At 51.6% G+C, this 15,997-nt stretch overlaps 1 protein-coding gene across 2 annotated transcripts in view; it reads left to right on the forward strand.

Annotated features, from left to right (window-relative positions):
* The window catches only part of PRMT9 (protein arginine methyltransferase 9), an 80,945-nt gene extending 70,598 nt beyond the window's left edge, over window positions 1–10,347 (forward strand). For both annotated transcript variants that reach the window (XM_030191663.1, XM_030191664.1), the window contains exons 12-14: window positions 6,884–7,006; window positions 9,715–9,958; window positions 10,045–10,347. In XM_030191663.1, coding sequence (XP_030047523.1) covers window positions 6,884–7,006; window positions 9,715–9,939 — 348 coding nt within the window. In that variant the 3' untranslated portion in view covers window positions 9,940–9,958; window positions 10,045–10,347. The remainder of the gene's footprint in view (window positions 1–6,883; window positions 7,007–9,714; window positions 9,959–10,044) is intronic.
* The last annotated feature ends 5,650 nt before the right edge of the window (window positions 10,348–15,997 follow it).

Below are 15,997 nucleotides of genomic sequence, written 5' to 3' on the forward strand. Positions count from 1 at the left end.
AGACTAGGGGACACTCAAGGAAGTTACATGGACATACTTTTAAAACAAGTAGGAGGCTATATTGCCTCACTCAACGAATAGTTAAGCTCTGGAACTCTTTGCCAGAAGATGTAGTAACAGCGGTTAGCGTAGCTAGGTTTCTCCGAGGACAAGCAGGCTGCTTGTTTTCACGACTGGGTGACGTCCGCGGCAGCCCCCACCAACCGGAAAAAGCTTCGCGGGACGGTCGGCACGCAGGGCACGCCCACCGCGCATGTGCGGCCGTCTTCCCGCCCGTGCGCGACCGCTCCCGCCAGTTCCTTTTTTTCCGCGACTGGAGAGAGTTGTGCTTCGCCGCTCTCTCTGTTTGCAGCCGCCGGATTTTCGATCGCGTTTACGCGGATCGTCGCTTTTCTTCTTTAATTCTACTTGTTTTTGGTTACCGCCGGTTTCCTTTTCAAAAAAAAAAAAAAACCTGAGCGTGTGGAGCACGCGCTCCCTTTTTCCCTCGCTTCCAGCGGGGACGCTGCGTTGCAGCCTAGTGGCCACTCGGTCGTCTCTTTTTTCGAGGTGTGATTCCAGCCACCATTGACGACTTTGACTTCGCCGACGCGATTTTTCCATCGATGTCCTCGAAGGTCCCGAGTGGATTCAAAAAGTGTGGTCGCTGCGGCCGGCCGATCTCGCAGACCGACACCCACGCTTGGTGCCTCCAGTGCCTCGGGCCGGAGCACAATATCAAGTCGTGTTCTCTGTGTCTCGGTCTCCGGAAACGGACTCAGGTTGCAAGGCAAGTTCTGCGGGACCGTCTTTTTGGAACTTGCGCCGGCCCCTCGACGTCGACCTCGACGGCATCGGTATCGACGCCCGGTCCTTCGGTACCGGTATCGATGCCCGAGACATCGGCACCGATGGCAGCGACCCCAGGAGAACAGGTCCCGTCGGCCCTCCGGTGAGAGTGGAGGTGAGAGGCCGCGCGGGCAATCGGCCCCGGTCACTCCCTCAGCTCGTGGGCCACGGGACCGAACCCTGTCTGACCCGGTACCTCGAGACCGAGGGGGATCGACCTCCTCCTCCTCCATGCCTTCCGGCGCCGGTGACGGGCATCGCAAAAAGGATAAGAAGCGCCGTCACCGGTCGCCCTCGGTGCATCCGGATATCGGAGAGGAGGCGACGCCGAAGCGTACTCGTCGAGAGGAGAGGACCCCGTCGGTGGTGGAGGTACCGACGCATCGGGGTTCCGGCACCTTGGTGCCGTCTCCTGGCCCCCATCAGCTTCTGACGCCGACACCCCTACCGGCCCCACCGCCTTTCCCGGCAGCGGGCCTGGACGAGTGCCTCAGAGCCATCCTTCCGGGGATCCTGGAAGGGCTGATGCGCCAGGCTGTGCCAGCGCCGGGGGTGCTTGCGCCCTCGGCGCCGATGTCTGTGGCGCCGGCGAGCTCTAGCCCGGCGCCGGGGCCGTCGACACCGCCGCCGCTTGCGGCGCCGGTCTCGACCGCCACGCAGGTGGAGTCCCCGTCGACGTCGATGGAGGGAGCTCCGTCCCCGCCGGCGCGGGAGTCCACCGCTCGACGACACCGAGACCTCGGTGCCTCGACGTCGAGCCGGGCCCGGTTCAGGACTCAGCTACATGAGCTTATGTCCGATACCGAGGATGAGGACTCGTGGGGGGAAGAGGAGGACCCTAGATATTTCTCCTCAGAGGAGTCTACGGGCCTTCCCTCGGACCCCACGCCTTCACCGGAGAGGAAACTCTCACCTCCTGAGAGTCTCTCCTTTGCCTCCTTTGTGCGGGATATGTCTATTAGCATTCCCTTTCCCGTGGTCTCTGTGGAAGAGCCGAGGGCCGAGATGCTCGAGGTCCTCGACTATCCATCACCACCTAGAGAGTCCTCCACGGTGCCGCTGCACAATGTCCTCAAGGAGACACTGCTTCGGAACTGGGTGCGACCATTAACTAACCCCACCATTCCCAAGAAAGCAGAGTCCCAGTACAGGATCCACTCCGACCCAGAGTTAATGCGGCCCCAATTGCCCCATGACTCTGCGGTCGTGGATTCTGCTCTCAAGAGGGCACGGAGTTCGAGGGATACCGCCTCGGCGCCCCCGGGGCGGGAGTCTCGCACTCTGGACTCGTTTGGGAGGAAGGCCTACCAATCCTCCATGCTCGTGACCCGCATCCAGTCATACCTGCTCTATATGAGCATCCACATGCGGACCAATGTGCAACAACTGGCGGACCTGGTCGATAAGCTCCCGCCGGAGCAGTCCAGGCCTTATCAGGAGGTGGTCAGGCAGCTGAAGGCGTACAGAAAGTTCCTGTCCAGGGGTATCTATGACACCTGTGATGTGGCATCTCGTGCTGCGGCCCAAGGTATAGTGATGCGCAGGTTCTCATGACTGCGTGCCTCTGACCTGGACAACCGCACCCAGCAGAGACTGGCCGACGTCCCTTGCCGGGGGGATAACATTTTTGGTGAGAAGGTCGAGCAGATGGTGGACCAACTGCACCAGCGGGAAACCGCTCTCGACAAGCTCTCCCACCGGGCGCCTTCAGCACCCACCTCAACAGGTGGACGTTTTTCCCGGGCCCGGCAGGCTGCACCCTATTCTTTTGCAAAGCGTAGGTACAACCAGCCGGCCCAAAGGCCTCGTCAGGCACAGGGACAGCCCCAGCGCGCTCGTTCTCGTCAACAGCGTGCGCCTAAGCAGCCCCCTGCGCCTCCACAGCAAAAGCCAGGGACGGGCTTTTGACTGGACCCATGGGAACATAGCCGCCCTAAAGGTGTCCGTACCGGACGATCTGCCGGTCGGGGGGAGGTTAAAATTTTTTCACCAAAGGTGGCCTCTCATAACCTCCGACCAGTGGGTTCTCCAAATAGTGCGGTGCGGATACGCCCTGAATTTGGCCTCCCTGCCTCCAAATTGTCCTCCGGGAGCTCAGTCTTTCAGCTCCCATCACAAGCAGGTACTTGCAGAGGAACTCTCCGCCCTTCTCAGCGCCAATGCGGTCGAGCCCGTACCACCTGGGCAGGAAGGGCAGGGATTCTATTCCAGGTACTTCCTTGTGGAAAAGAAAACAGGGGGGATGCGTCCCATCCTAGACCTGAGAGGCCTGAACAAATTCCTGGTCAAAGAAAAGTTCAGGATGCTTTCCTTGGGCACCCTTCTGCCAATGATTCAGAAAAACGATTGGCTATGTTCCCTGGATTTAAAGGACGCATACACTCACATCCCGATACTGCCAGCTCACAGACAGTATCTCAGATTCCGCCTGGGCGCACGGCACTTTCAGTATTGTGTGCTGCCCTTTGGGCTCGCCTCTGCCCCACGAGTGTTTACAAAGTGCCTCGTGGTGGTAGCGGCCTACCTACGCAAGCTGGGAGTGCACGTGTTCCCATATCTCGACGATTGGCTGGTCAAGAACACCTCGGAGGCGGGAGCCCTCCGGTCTATGCAGTGCACTACTCGACTTCTGGAGCTGCTGGGGTTTGTGATAAATTACCCAAAGTCCCATCTCCAGCCAACACAGTCTCTGGAATTCATAGGAGCTCTGCTGAATGCCCAGACGGCTCAGGCCTACCTTCCCGAAGCGAGGGCCACCAATCTCCTGGCCCTGGCTTCGCAGACCAGAGCGTCTCAGCAGGTCACAGCTCGGCAGATGTTGAGACTTCTGGGTCATATGGCCTCCACAGTTCATGTGACTCCCATGGCTCGTCTTCACATGAGATCTGCTCAATGGACCCTAGCTTCCCAGTGGTTCCAAGCCACCGGGAATCTAGAAGATGTCATCCGCATCTCCACCAGCTGCCGCACTTCACTGCTCTGGTGGACCATTCGGACCAATTTGACCCTGGGACGTCCATTCCAAATCCCGCAGCCCACGAAAGTGCTGACGACGGATGCATCTCGCCTGGGGTGGGGAGCTCATGTCGACGGGCTTCACACCCAGGGTCTGTGGTCCCCCCAGGAAAAGGATCTGCAGATCAACCTCCTGGAGCTCCGAGCGATCTGGAACGCACTGAAGGCTTTCAGAGATCGGCTGTCCTACCAAATCATCCAAATTCGGACAGACAATCAGGTTGCAATGTATTACACCAACAAGCAGGGGGGCACCGGATCTCGCCCCTTGTGTCAGGAAGCCGTGGGGATGTGGCGTTGGGCTTGCCAGTTCGGCATGCTTCTCCAAGCCACATACCTGGCAGGTGTAAACAACAGTCTGGCCGACAGACTGAGCAGAGTCATGCAACCGCACGAGTGGTCGCTTCATTCCAGAGTGGTACGCAAGATCTTCCGAGAGTGGGGCACCCCCTCGGTGGACCTTTTCGCCTCTCAGACCAACCACAAGCTGCCTCTGTTCTGTTCCAGACTACAGGCACACGGCAGGCTAGCGTCGGATGCCTTTCTCCTCCATTGGGGGACCGGCCTCCTGTATGCTTATCCTCCCATACCTTTGGTGGGGAAGACCTTACTGAAGCTCAAGCAAGACCGCGGCACCATGATTCTGATAGCGCCCTTTTGGCCCCATCAGATCTGGTTCCCTCTTCTTCTGGAGTTGTCCTCAGAAGAACCGTGGAGATTGGAGTGTTTTCCGACTCTCATTTCGCAGAACGACGGAGCGTTGCTGCACCCCAACCTTCAGTCCCTGGCTCTCACAGCCTGGATGTTGAGGGCGTAGACTTCACTGCGTTGGGTCTGTCTGAGGGTGTCTCCTGGGTCTTGCTTGCCTCTAGGAAGGATTCCACTAAAAAGAGTTACTTTTTTAAGTGGAGGAGGTTTGTCGTCTGGTGTGAGAGCAAGGCCCTAGAACCTCGTTCTTGCCCTGCACAGAACCTGCTTGAATACCTTCTGCACTTATCAGAGTCTGGCCTCAAGACCAACTCAGTAAGGAATCACCTTAGTGCGATTAGTGCTTACCATTATCGTGTGGAAGGTAAAGCCATCTCTGGAGAGCCTTTAGTAGTTCGTTTCATGAGAGGCTTGCTCTTGTCAAAGCCCCCTATCAAGCCTCCTACAGTGTCATGGGATCTCAACGTCGTCCTCACCCAGCTGATGAAACCTCCTTTTGAGCCACTGAATACCTGCCATCTGAAGTACTTGACCTGGAAGGTCATTTTCTTGGTGGCAGTTACTTCAGCTCGTAGGGTCAGTGAGCTTCAAGCCCTAGTAGCTCATGCTCCATATACCAAATTTCATCACAACAGAGTAGTGCTCCGCACCCACCCAAAGTTCCTGCCGAAGGTGGTGTTGGAGTTCCATCTTAACCAGTCAATTGTCTTGCCAACATTCTTCCCCAGGCCGCATACCCGCCCTGCTGAACGTCAGTTGCACACATTGGACTGCAAGAGAGCATTGGCCTTCTACTTGGAGCGGACACAGCCCCACAGACAGTCCGCCCAATTGTTTATTTCTTTCGACCCTAACAGGCTAGGGGTCGCTGTCGGGAAACGCACCATCTCCAATTGGCTAGCAGATTGCATTTCCTTCACTTACGCCCAGGCTGGGCTGGCTCTTGAGGGTCATGTCACGGCTCATAGTGTTAGAGCCATGGCAGCGTCAGTGGCCCACTTGAAGTCAGCCACTATTGAAGAGATTTGCAAGGCTGCGACGTGGTCATCTGTCCACACATTCACATCACATTACTGCCTCCAGCAGGATACCCGACGCGACAGTCGGTTCGGGCAGTCGGTGCTGCAGAATCTGTTTGGGGTGTAAATCCAACTCCACCCTCCAGGACCCGAATTTATTCTGGTCAGGCTGCACTCTCAGTTAGTTGTTCTTCGTAGGTCAATTTCTGTTATACCCTCGCCGTTGCGAGGTTCAATTGACCTGGGTTCTTGTTTTGAGTGAGCCTGAGAGCTAGGGATACCCCAGTCGTGAGAACAAGCAGCCTGCTTGTCCTCGGAGAAAGTGAATGATACATACCTGTAGCAGGTGTTCTCCGAGGACAGCAGGCTGATTGTTCTCACCTACCCTCCCTCCTCCCCTTTGGAGTTGTGTTTCATATTTTATTGCTTGTCATTCAACTGGCGGGAGCGGTCGCGCACGGGCGGGAAGACGGCCGCGCATGCGCGGTGGGCGTGCCCTGCGTGCCGACCTTCCCGCGAAGCTTTTTCCGGTTGGTGGGGGCTGCCGCGGACGTCACCCAGTCGTGAGAACAATCAGCCTGCTGTCCTCGGAGAACACCTGCTACAGGTATGTATCATTCACTTTAAAAAAGGTTTGGAAAGTTCTTGGCGGAAAAGTCCATAGTCTGCTATTGAGACAGACATGGGGAAGCAACTGCTTGCCTTGGGATCTGTAACATGGAATGTTGCCACTATTTGGGCTTCTGCCTGGTACTTGTGACCTGGCTTGACCACTGTTGGAAACAGAATACCAGGCCACATGGACCATTGGTCTGACCCAGTATGACTATTCTTATGTTCTTATACATGGGGGGGAGGGGAGGAGGAAGGCATAAAGATGACAGGGCCTGCGAGCGGTAATTGCAGGGGTTTTTTTCAACCCTCCTCCTCCATCAAAACTCTGTTCTCAGTAGTCTTATTGTCTGTCACCTATCCTGTCCTGAGCACCACTATTTTAATGCCCTTCCTCACCACCAGTGTTGCAAGTCAACTAACCCCCACAATTGCTGCAGGAGTCTCTATCTCAACTGTCCACGCTAACATATATGGTTCTGCTGTGTATATCGCTTCTCTGTTATACAAGTGCTTTTCATATATGCCATATAAGTGTATTTATGTAAAACATACGGAGAAGCATGTGGAGGTCTGCAAATTTTTGAATGTAAAAAACCTGCCATTATGTAAAAGAAACCCCTGGTTTTATGTAATGTCTGGTTAGACATTCTCTTGAGAAAGATAGATAGAATTGACAATGTACATTCTTGTCCTTTCAGGTGCCCATTTATGTTTTTCTTAATCTCTCAACATTGCCTTGTGTGCCCTTAAGCAAACCAGTAGATCTTTTGAGGCTGGATTTAATGAACCCATATTTGAACAGCTGCACTGCAGAAGTAAAGGTAAGGCTATTAACCACTTTAAACATTTGATTTAGATACTTAAACGTGGGAAGATATTGGGTGAGGCCTGGAGCCATCATTCAGAGTTGGGAAGGCTTTAATTTTTCTTTGGTATGATGTAGTAGGGTTAGCTCTTTGAGATAGGAACACATCGCTAATACCTTTACCATGAAGCAGCTTTTTTTTCCACCAGAGGCTTCTTGCTAACAGCTTTCCACAGTTAGCATACAGCTACTTGCACAATCGCAAAATGTTTACTTCAAACCATAACATTTTCTAGATCTTTCATCTAATCCATCATATCGTAGCTGAATTCTAGAACCCATCTCATTTCTGCAATAAACTTAGTTGACCACTCCAAGTACATTTTCCATTATTACAATTAATTTGCATACAAGGGAGGCAGTGCATGCAAATAGATCTCATGCATATTCATTGGGGAAATCCTTAAAACCTGTGTTGTGATCCTTGAGGATGGAGGTTGCCCATCTTTGCTTTAGCTCATCTTCGCTGTCTTTTACTTGCACAGCTCTGAGCCATGACATATATTCTAATTAAAAGATTATTCCAACTGAGCCCATGGTCAGCAACACATCCCACTTCCACACAACTATCTAAACCAGGATACACTTACAGTAACACTATCCCTATCCCAGCATCAGTGGTGATGCTTGGTTGGCTGCCACCCGGGGCGGATCGCCGCTGTGCACCCCCCCCCCCCCCACGTTACCCCTCCCCCCCGGGTGCTTTCTTACCTGCTGGGAGCAGCTGTGCGGCTGTCAGCTCTGCTGGTTCCCTGCTCCCTCTGCCCTGGAACAGGAAGTAACAGCAGAGGGAGCAGGGAACCAGAGGAGCAGGCAGCTGTGCGGCTGCTCCCTGCACCCTCCAGCAGCGTGCACCCAGGGCGGACCGCCCCTACCACCCTGCCCGCTGTACGCCACTGCCCAGCATGTCTGTTTTCCAGTATTGATTGCCTTTTAAAGCACCAAGTGTTTTTCTATATGGCTTCTAGTTAGAACGTTTCACAAAGCAAACATATTGACTTCTGAGTAGTGACTATTTCTGCATTCCTTAAACATAAACCTAGAACCACATACATTTTCCTATTTTATTTCATTTTCCAACAACTAAATCTCAGGCATTCCCCACCCAAGCGTTTTTTTTTTTTTCTCTCTCCTAAAACAGTTGTCCTGGCTTGGCTGTTAGAGCTCCTCAGTCTGGACTCCTTTGGCACAATCTGGCTTTACACACCCCCAGATGACCAAAAGCAAACATGAGCGCTAGAGGCCATTAGTGCCGGACTAGCACCCGCTTCTGCCTGTGCCCCAGGATCAGAGCCGGCAAGTGCGTGAAACTATGTGCTCACTGGCTCTGACTGCTAATTGCATGCAAATGAGCGTCTCCCGCATTCCTCTCTTGTGATCAGCAGGCAGCACTGCTCCTGCTGCAAACCCTATGCTAGCTCGGAGCTGGTGTTAGGGATTGCCAACAAGGGAGGAATGGGGGAGACCCACAGAAGAGGTTTAACATGTCCGGGATTTTCTCCTGGACTTGACCTCCAGGTCCATCCCGCGGCAGCGGCGGCGGCCTACCTTGATGTTGGAGGAGGGAGGGACTAGGTCTTCCTTCTCTGCAAGCGCCTTCTCAAAATGGTGACACCCTGCCTGGTGAATCCTGGGATGAGGGGGGGGGGGGATGCTGGAGCGGATGTGGAGGGCTAGCAGTTCCACTGAAGTACCAGGGTTCTTTTTAGTGTTGGGAGTGGAGGCTGGCAGTCCCACCGGACCACCAGGTCTTTTTAGTGTATTTTTTTTTGGGGGGGGGGGGGGGGGGGGGGCTTAGATTTGACAGGTCCGTGAAAAAAATCCCGGATCTGTCAAGCCTCTTCTGCTCTTTGGCAGGTTCAGGCTTTTTTTTTTTTGGACAGCCCAGACCTGTCAAACAACTTTTGCAGGAGGATTGTGCCTTGGGTGCATGTCCAGGCACAATCCTCCCGCAGAAGTACCCCTATGATCAGAGCTACTAGCGTTCCTAAATTTGCATGCTATTACCTCTGATCATAGGCGTTAATGCTCTCTGCTGTTCATGCCATTAGCTCTGATTATAGGGGCGCTAATTTTAGACCGCTGCTTGGAACAGCATGGGGCTTCTGATCATCTGCAGCTCTGTGAGTTCCAGGACCTACAACTCCCAGCATCTCTTAAGCTCTTCTTTCAGAGCTCTGCTGTGCTCTCTGGTGCTCCCTCTAGTGCCAAACATTGTTTTTTTTTTTTTTTCAGCTATCCTTGGATTTCCATGTGGAGAAACTGTTACGCAGTCAGAAAAGAAAGTTAAGATTGATAGACTTTGGCCCTTCTTTTTGTCTTTGTCCCTTTCCCTTCCTCAGCATACCTGGGCAATTTGGCAGCCCATTGCCTGAGGAGAAATTTCTTTTGAGGTACATCCTCAGTGTTGCAGAATTGTTATGGCTGTGATTTCTGTTATCTTTCACTCCTCATCAGGCTGAATTGAAACACCTATGTATAATGCTAAATAATTCAAATAGACTGAAAATCTGGATAGTAACTTGAGCATTAGGGCTAGCCTGACCTTTATCCTTTCAGCCTAATGTAGCTTTTATTGACTATGCTAACATTAAGACTGTTCTTCATAGAACACCACTGGGACCATAAACTTCAAATTCTGATTGTTTACTTGTAATATTTCAGGTACACGTTTGTAAATCAGGCCATGTGACTGCTATTCCATTTTGGTACCACCTGCATCTAGATGAAGACATCAGTTTGGATACTTCAAGCAAATCCTCTCACTGGAAACAAGCTGCTGTGGTATTAGATAAAGCTATTCAGGTCAAAGCTGGAGATGAACTTGTACTTAATGTTCAGTACCAGAAAAACAATATTAGCATCGCAGTGAAGAGCCGTCACTTATAAAATCAGCTCACCGTGTACAACAATATTAGCATCGCAGTGAAGAGCCGTCACTTATAAAATCAGCTCACCGTGTACAAGGTGAAAGTATAGATCAGCTCACCATGTACAAGGTGAAAGTATAGAAAAAAGTATCATATTTTCTCCGAGGACAAGCAGGCTGCTTGTTCTCACTGATGGGTCGGCAATTTTCCAAAAACTTTGACAGAGCCTTCCAGCGCGGCCGTCTTCCCGTCCGTCACGCGAGAGTCCCCGCTCAGTTTTTTCTTTTTCTGCGGTGGAGAGTGGCTGCTTCGTCGGTCTCTCTCCTCAGCCCAGAGAAAGAGCCTTCATTTTTGGACAACTTTTTCTGAGTTTTTCTCCCTGTTTAGTCTTCTTTTCTTTATCCTGTCTAACAATTAAAAAAAAAAAGTCCCTTATTTCTTAGTTTGGCGTACACCCTTTCTCATTTTTGTGCCCTTTTAATTGGCACCATTGAGAATGTTGACTTTGCTGCCGCTATTTTTCCGTCCATGTCATCGAGGACTCCCAGCGGCTTCAAGAAGTGTACTCGGTGCAACCGGTCGATTTCGGGTACCGATCCCCACATGTGGTGTCTTCAGTGCCTTGGGCCCCACCATCGCCCAGATGCATGTAAGTTGTGTCTTAGCCTTAAAAGGCGGACACAAGCGTCGAGAAAAGCTCTTCAGCACCGTCTCGTCGACAGTGGTACCGCGGTCAGTGGTGTTGATATCGGCACCGAAAATGGCATCGACTTCAGGAGCGCAGGGTAATGGCTGTCCGGAGACCACTACACGCTGGGAGCAGTGAGCCGTCGAGTGGGTCTCCACCTGCCTCGAAGTCTCCTGCTGTGCAGGCGTCCCCGGGACCGACCTCTCTCGGACCTGACCCCGAGGAGCCGTGTGGATTCCACGTCCTCCTTGTCGGTACCAAGCGAAGGCGAAGAAGCATCGTCATTGGTCTCCGTCCAAGCACAGTACCGGGAGCTCTGGGGCGAAGGATTCGGCACCCATGAAGCGCTGACGCCGGGAGGACCGCTCAACCTCCATACAAGAGGTGTCGTGTCGGTCTTCGGACAGCCCGGTACCGCCTCCTCGACCTACACAGATTCTGACGCCGGTTCCTGCACCGACCCCACAGCCTTGCTCGACAGCGACTCTAGACGAGTGCATCCGAGCCATTCTTCCAGGTCTTCTGGAGGGGTTGCTGCGTCAGTCTGCTCCTGTACCGGGGGTGCTTGCACCCTCCGTACCGTCGATGGAAGCGGCAGCTGGCTCTATGCGTGAGGTGAGGTCTCTGATGCCGGTGCCGCCTGCGGCATCGGCGTCAGCTGCCACCTAGGTCGACTTCCCGTCGACATCGCTGGAGGGAGCTTCATCGCCACCGTCATGGGAGTCGGACTTCTCGACATTGCCATCGAGGACATGGTTCCTTGGCGTCAAGAAGGGCCCAGTTTCGGACTGCAGTTAAGGAACTCTTGATGAATACTGATGAGGATGCCTCGTGGGATGAAGGGCAGAATCCCAGGTATTTCTCTTCTGAGGAGTCTTGTGGTCTTCCCTCTGATCCTACTCCTTCACCAGAAAGAAAGCTTTTTCCCCCGGAGAGTCTTTCTTTGTCTTCATTTGTCCTGGAAATGTATGTGGCTGTTCCCTTCCCTGTGGTATCTGAGGATGAGCCCAGGACTGAGATGCTCGAGGTCCTTGACTATCCTTCGCCACCTAAGGAGTCATTGACGGTTCCTTTACATAATGTGCTCAAGGAGACACTTATGCAGAACTGGCAGAAACCACTAAGTAATCCCACCATTCCCAAGAAAGCTGAGTCCCAATATCGGATTCACGGAGAACCTGAGCTGATGCAGTTACCTCAAGACTCTATGGTTGTGGATTTCGCTCTCAAGAGAGCCAGGAGTTCTAGAGACTTTGCTGCGGCGCCCCCGGGGAGAGAAACTAGAACCCTGGACTCTTTTGGGAGAAAGGCATATCAGGCCTCTATGATCGTGGCCAAAATTCAATCTTACCAGCTCTACACGAGCATTCACTTGAGGAACATGGTGAAGCAACTGGCGGACTTGGTTGATAAGCTCCCTCCGGAGCAGGCCAAGCCTTTTCAGGAGGTGGTCAGGCAGCAGAAGGTGTGTCGTAAATTCCTGTCCAGGGGTGCTTACGATTCTTTTGATGTTGCATCCAGAACCGCTGCCCAAAGTATAGTGATGCGCAGACTCTCATGGCTGCGTGCCTCTGAACTGGACAATCGAGTCCAGCAGCGGATTGTGGATGTCCCTTGCCGGGGGATAATATTTTTGGTGAGAAAGTCGAACAAGTGGTTAATCAGATCACTCAGTGGGAAACCGCTATGGACAATCTCTCTCGCTGGGCGCCTTCTGCTACTACCTCATCAGGTAGACGATTTTTCCAGGGAAGGAAGAATGCTCCCTATGCTTATAACAAGCATAGGTACAATCCTCCTCCTCAACAGCCTTCTCAGGCTCATCCCCATCGTGCTCGTTCTCGTCGACAGCGTGCGCCAAGGCAGGCCCCTGTGGCTCCCCAGCAAAAGCAAGGGACGGGCTTTTGACTGGCTCCAGTTGAGCATAGCCGCTGTAAAAGTGTCCGCGCCAGACGCCTTACCGGTCAGAGGGAGGTTAAAACTTTTTCACCCAAAGGTGGCCTCTAATAACCTCCGTTGGGTGGGTTCTTCAAATAGTCCGGTTAGGATATTCCCTCAATTTGAAATCCAGACCACCAAATTGCCCACCGGGAGCTCAATCCTTCAGCTTCCAGCACAGGCAGGTACTTGCAGAGGAACTGTCCGTCCTTCTCAGTTCCAATGCGGTCGAGCCCATTCCACCAGGGCAAAAAGGGCTGGGATTCTATTCCAGGTACTTGTGCAAAAGAAAACAGGGGGAATGCGTCCCATCCTAGACCTAAGGGCCTTGAACAAATTCCTAGTCCCACAAAAGTTCAGGATGGTTTCCCTGGGCACCCTTCCCATGATTCAAGAAAACGATTGGCTATGCTCTCTGGACTTAAAGGATGCTTATACACACATCCCGATACTTCCAGCTCACAGGAGGTATCTTCGATTCCGTCTGGGAGTGCAGCACTTCCAGTATTGTGTGCTGCCATTTGGTCTGGTGTCTGCGCACAGGGTCTTTACAAAATGCCTGGCAGTCGTTGCAGCGTCGCTACGCAGACTGGGAGTGCATGTGTTCCCTTATCTCGACGATTGGCTGGTGAAGAACACCTCAGAGGCAGCAGCTCTACAATCTATGCAGATGACTATTCAACTGCTGGAACTACTCGGGTTTGTTTAAATTACCCCAAGTCCCATCTTTTCCCTGTTAAGAAACTGGAATTTATAGGAGCTCTGCTGGACTCACGGACGGCTCCTGCCTATCTTCCAGAATCCAGAGCAGACAATCTTCTGTCTGTAGTTTCCATGGCCAGGGCGTTTCAGCAGATCACAGCTCGACAGATGTTGAGACTTCTAGGCCATATGGCCTCCATAGTCCATGTGACACCCATGGCCCGTCTTCACATGAGATCAGCTTAATGGACCCTAGCTTCTCAGTGGTATCAAGCTGCAGGGGATCTAGAGGATGCAATCCAGCTGTCCACCGATTTTCACAATTCCCTGCAGTGGTGGACAATTCGATCCAATTTGACCTTGGGATGTCCCTTTCAAATTCCTCAGCCACAAAAAGTGCTGACAACGGATGCATCCCTCCTGAGGTGGGGAGCTCATGTCGATGGGCTTCACACTCAAGGAGTTTGGTCCCTCCAGGAAACAGGTCTTCAGATCAGTCTCCTGGAGTTGCGAGCGGTCTGGAACGCTCTCTCTAAAGGCTTTCAGAGATCGGCTGTCCAATCCAATTATCCAAATTCAGACAGACAATCAGGTTGCCATGTATTACATCAACAAGCAGGGGGGCACCGGATCTCGCCCCCTGTATCGGGAAGCCGTCCAGATGTGGCTTTGGGCTCGTCGTTATGGCATGTTCCTCCAAGCCACTTATCTGGCAGGCGTAAACAACAGTCTGGCCGACAGACTGAGCATGATAATACAACCTCACGAGTGGTCGCTCAATTCGGGCGTCGTATGCAAGATCTTCCGAGAGTGAGGCACCACCTCGGTGGATCTTTTTGCCACTCAGATCAATCATAAGGTTCCTCAGTTCTGTTTCAGACTTCAGGCCCATGACAGACTAGCATCGGATGCCTTTCTCCTTCATTGGGGGAAGGGCCTTCTGTATGCATATCCTCCCATACCTCTGGTGGGGAAGACTTTGCTGAAACTCAAGCAAGACCGTGGGACCCTGATTCTGATTACTCCTTTCTGGCCACGTCAGATTTGTTTCCCTCTTCTTCTGGAGCTTGGACTGTTTTCCAACCCTCAGAACGAGGGGGCGCTTCTGCATCCCAGCCTCTGGCTCTCACGGCCTGGATGTTGAGAGTGTAGTATTCGCTTCCTTGGGTCTCTCTGAGGGTGTCTCCCGGGTTTTGCTTGCTTCCAGGAAAGATTCCACGAAGAGGTGCTACTTTTTCAAATGGAGGAGGTTTGCCGTCTGGTGTGATAGCAAGGCTCTGGCAAAGTTTGTTTATTTTGCTATGGAAAATTGCCATTCCTGGGCCGCTGTGGACGCTGACCCATCAGTGAGAACAATCAGCCTGCTGTCCTCAGAGAATACCTGCTACAGGTATGTATCTTCGCTTTACATGATTTCCTGTGTTTTTTGGCAGTGCTTCAATATGTAAAGGATGACTTGATTTAAATTGTAGATTTGCACTGTGGAAAAATGTTTTAAATTCTGTTAATAAATTCTTTTTACATCCTGTCAGAAATGCATTAATTTATTTCTCTTGATGATGGCTCTTAACTCATGCCATGGAACATATTTAGAATGGGTAAATAATGAGAAATCTGTCTTTGAGGGAAATATTTAAAACAAAATAGGGGTTTGTTTGCTGCTTCATGTGTCATGTTAGCAGAGATTCAGGTATGCTGACCTGTTGACCATAGCTTTGCCTACATTTATTGGTTTTCTGGTTTAGCCACATTTTCTACTAGTGTAGTATATGCCTTATGTAGAGCACATTTGTTTTCAAGGCTTTTTCTTTTTAGATTTTGTGCAGTAATAATGCCTGCAAGAAACCTAAAAAGAAAAGCCCTTAAAAACAAATGTCTTAGTTTGGCAATTAGCACATCTTAGAAAAAAACAACAAAAAACTGGTATAGCACACATTATCCCCTGGATTCTATGTATTTGTGCTGAGATTTCCACACAAAAATAGAAGCATATGCACATAACCTAACTGGTTAACAAACCGATCAGTGCTGATAATTGCTAATTAACAAGCAATTGACACTAATTGGCATTAAATAGAATTTATCTCCCTTTTACTATTTTTTAATTTGGACGTCCCCAACTGCACTTGCATGTTTTTTTTTTCTTCCGATTTTTGCTTTCTGCATGGGTCCGGGCAGCACCATCTAAACTAAATTTGCTCGGGGGACCTGCATACTGCTGTCATGGAGCTTGGGATGATATTTGAGGCTGGCATAGAGGCTGGAAAAAAAAGTGTTTAAAGTTCAGGTTTTTTTGGTGGGAGGGGGTTAGTGACCACTGGGGGAGTCAGGGGAGGTCATCCCCGATTTCCTCCGTTGGTCATCTGGTCATTTAGGGCACTTTTTTGGGACCTGTTCGTGAAAAAACAGGGTCCAGAAAAAGTGTCCTAAATTCTGGCTAAAAACGCCTTTATTTTTTCAATTATCGGCCGAGCGTGCCCATCTCTCCTCAGTCGATAACCACGCCCCAGTCCCGCCTTTACCATGCCTCCAACACGCCCCCGTCAACTTTATGCGTTCCTGCGACGGAGTGCAGTTGGAAACGCCCAAAATCGGCTTTCGATTATACCGATTTGGGCACCCACAAGAGAAAGACGTCCATCTCCCGATTTAGGTCGGAATTTGGGCGTTTTTCTCTTTCGAAAATAAGCTGGTTAGTATTACAGAAGGATCTTGGTCAACATGATGATAATAAGACATAGTAATAGTA

The sequence above is a fragment of the Microcaecilia unicolor genome, chromosome 2, assembly GCF_901765095.1.
Source record: "Microcaecilia unicolor chromosome 2, aMicUni1.1, whole genome shotgun sequence".
Taxonomy (NCBI): Eukaryota; Metazoa; Chordata; class Amphibia; order Gymnophiona; family Siphonopidae; genus Microcaecilia; species Microcaecilia unicolor.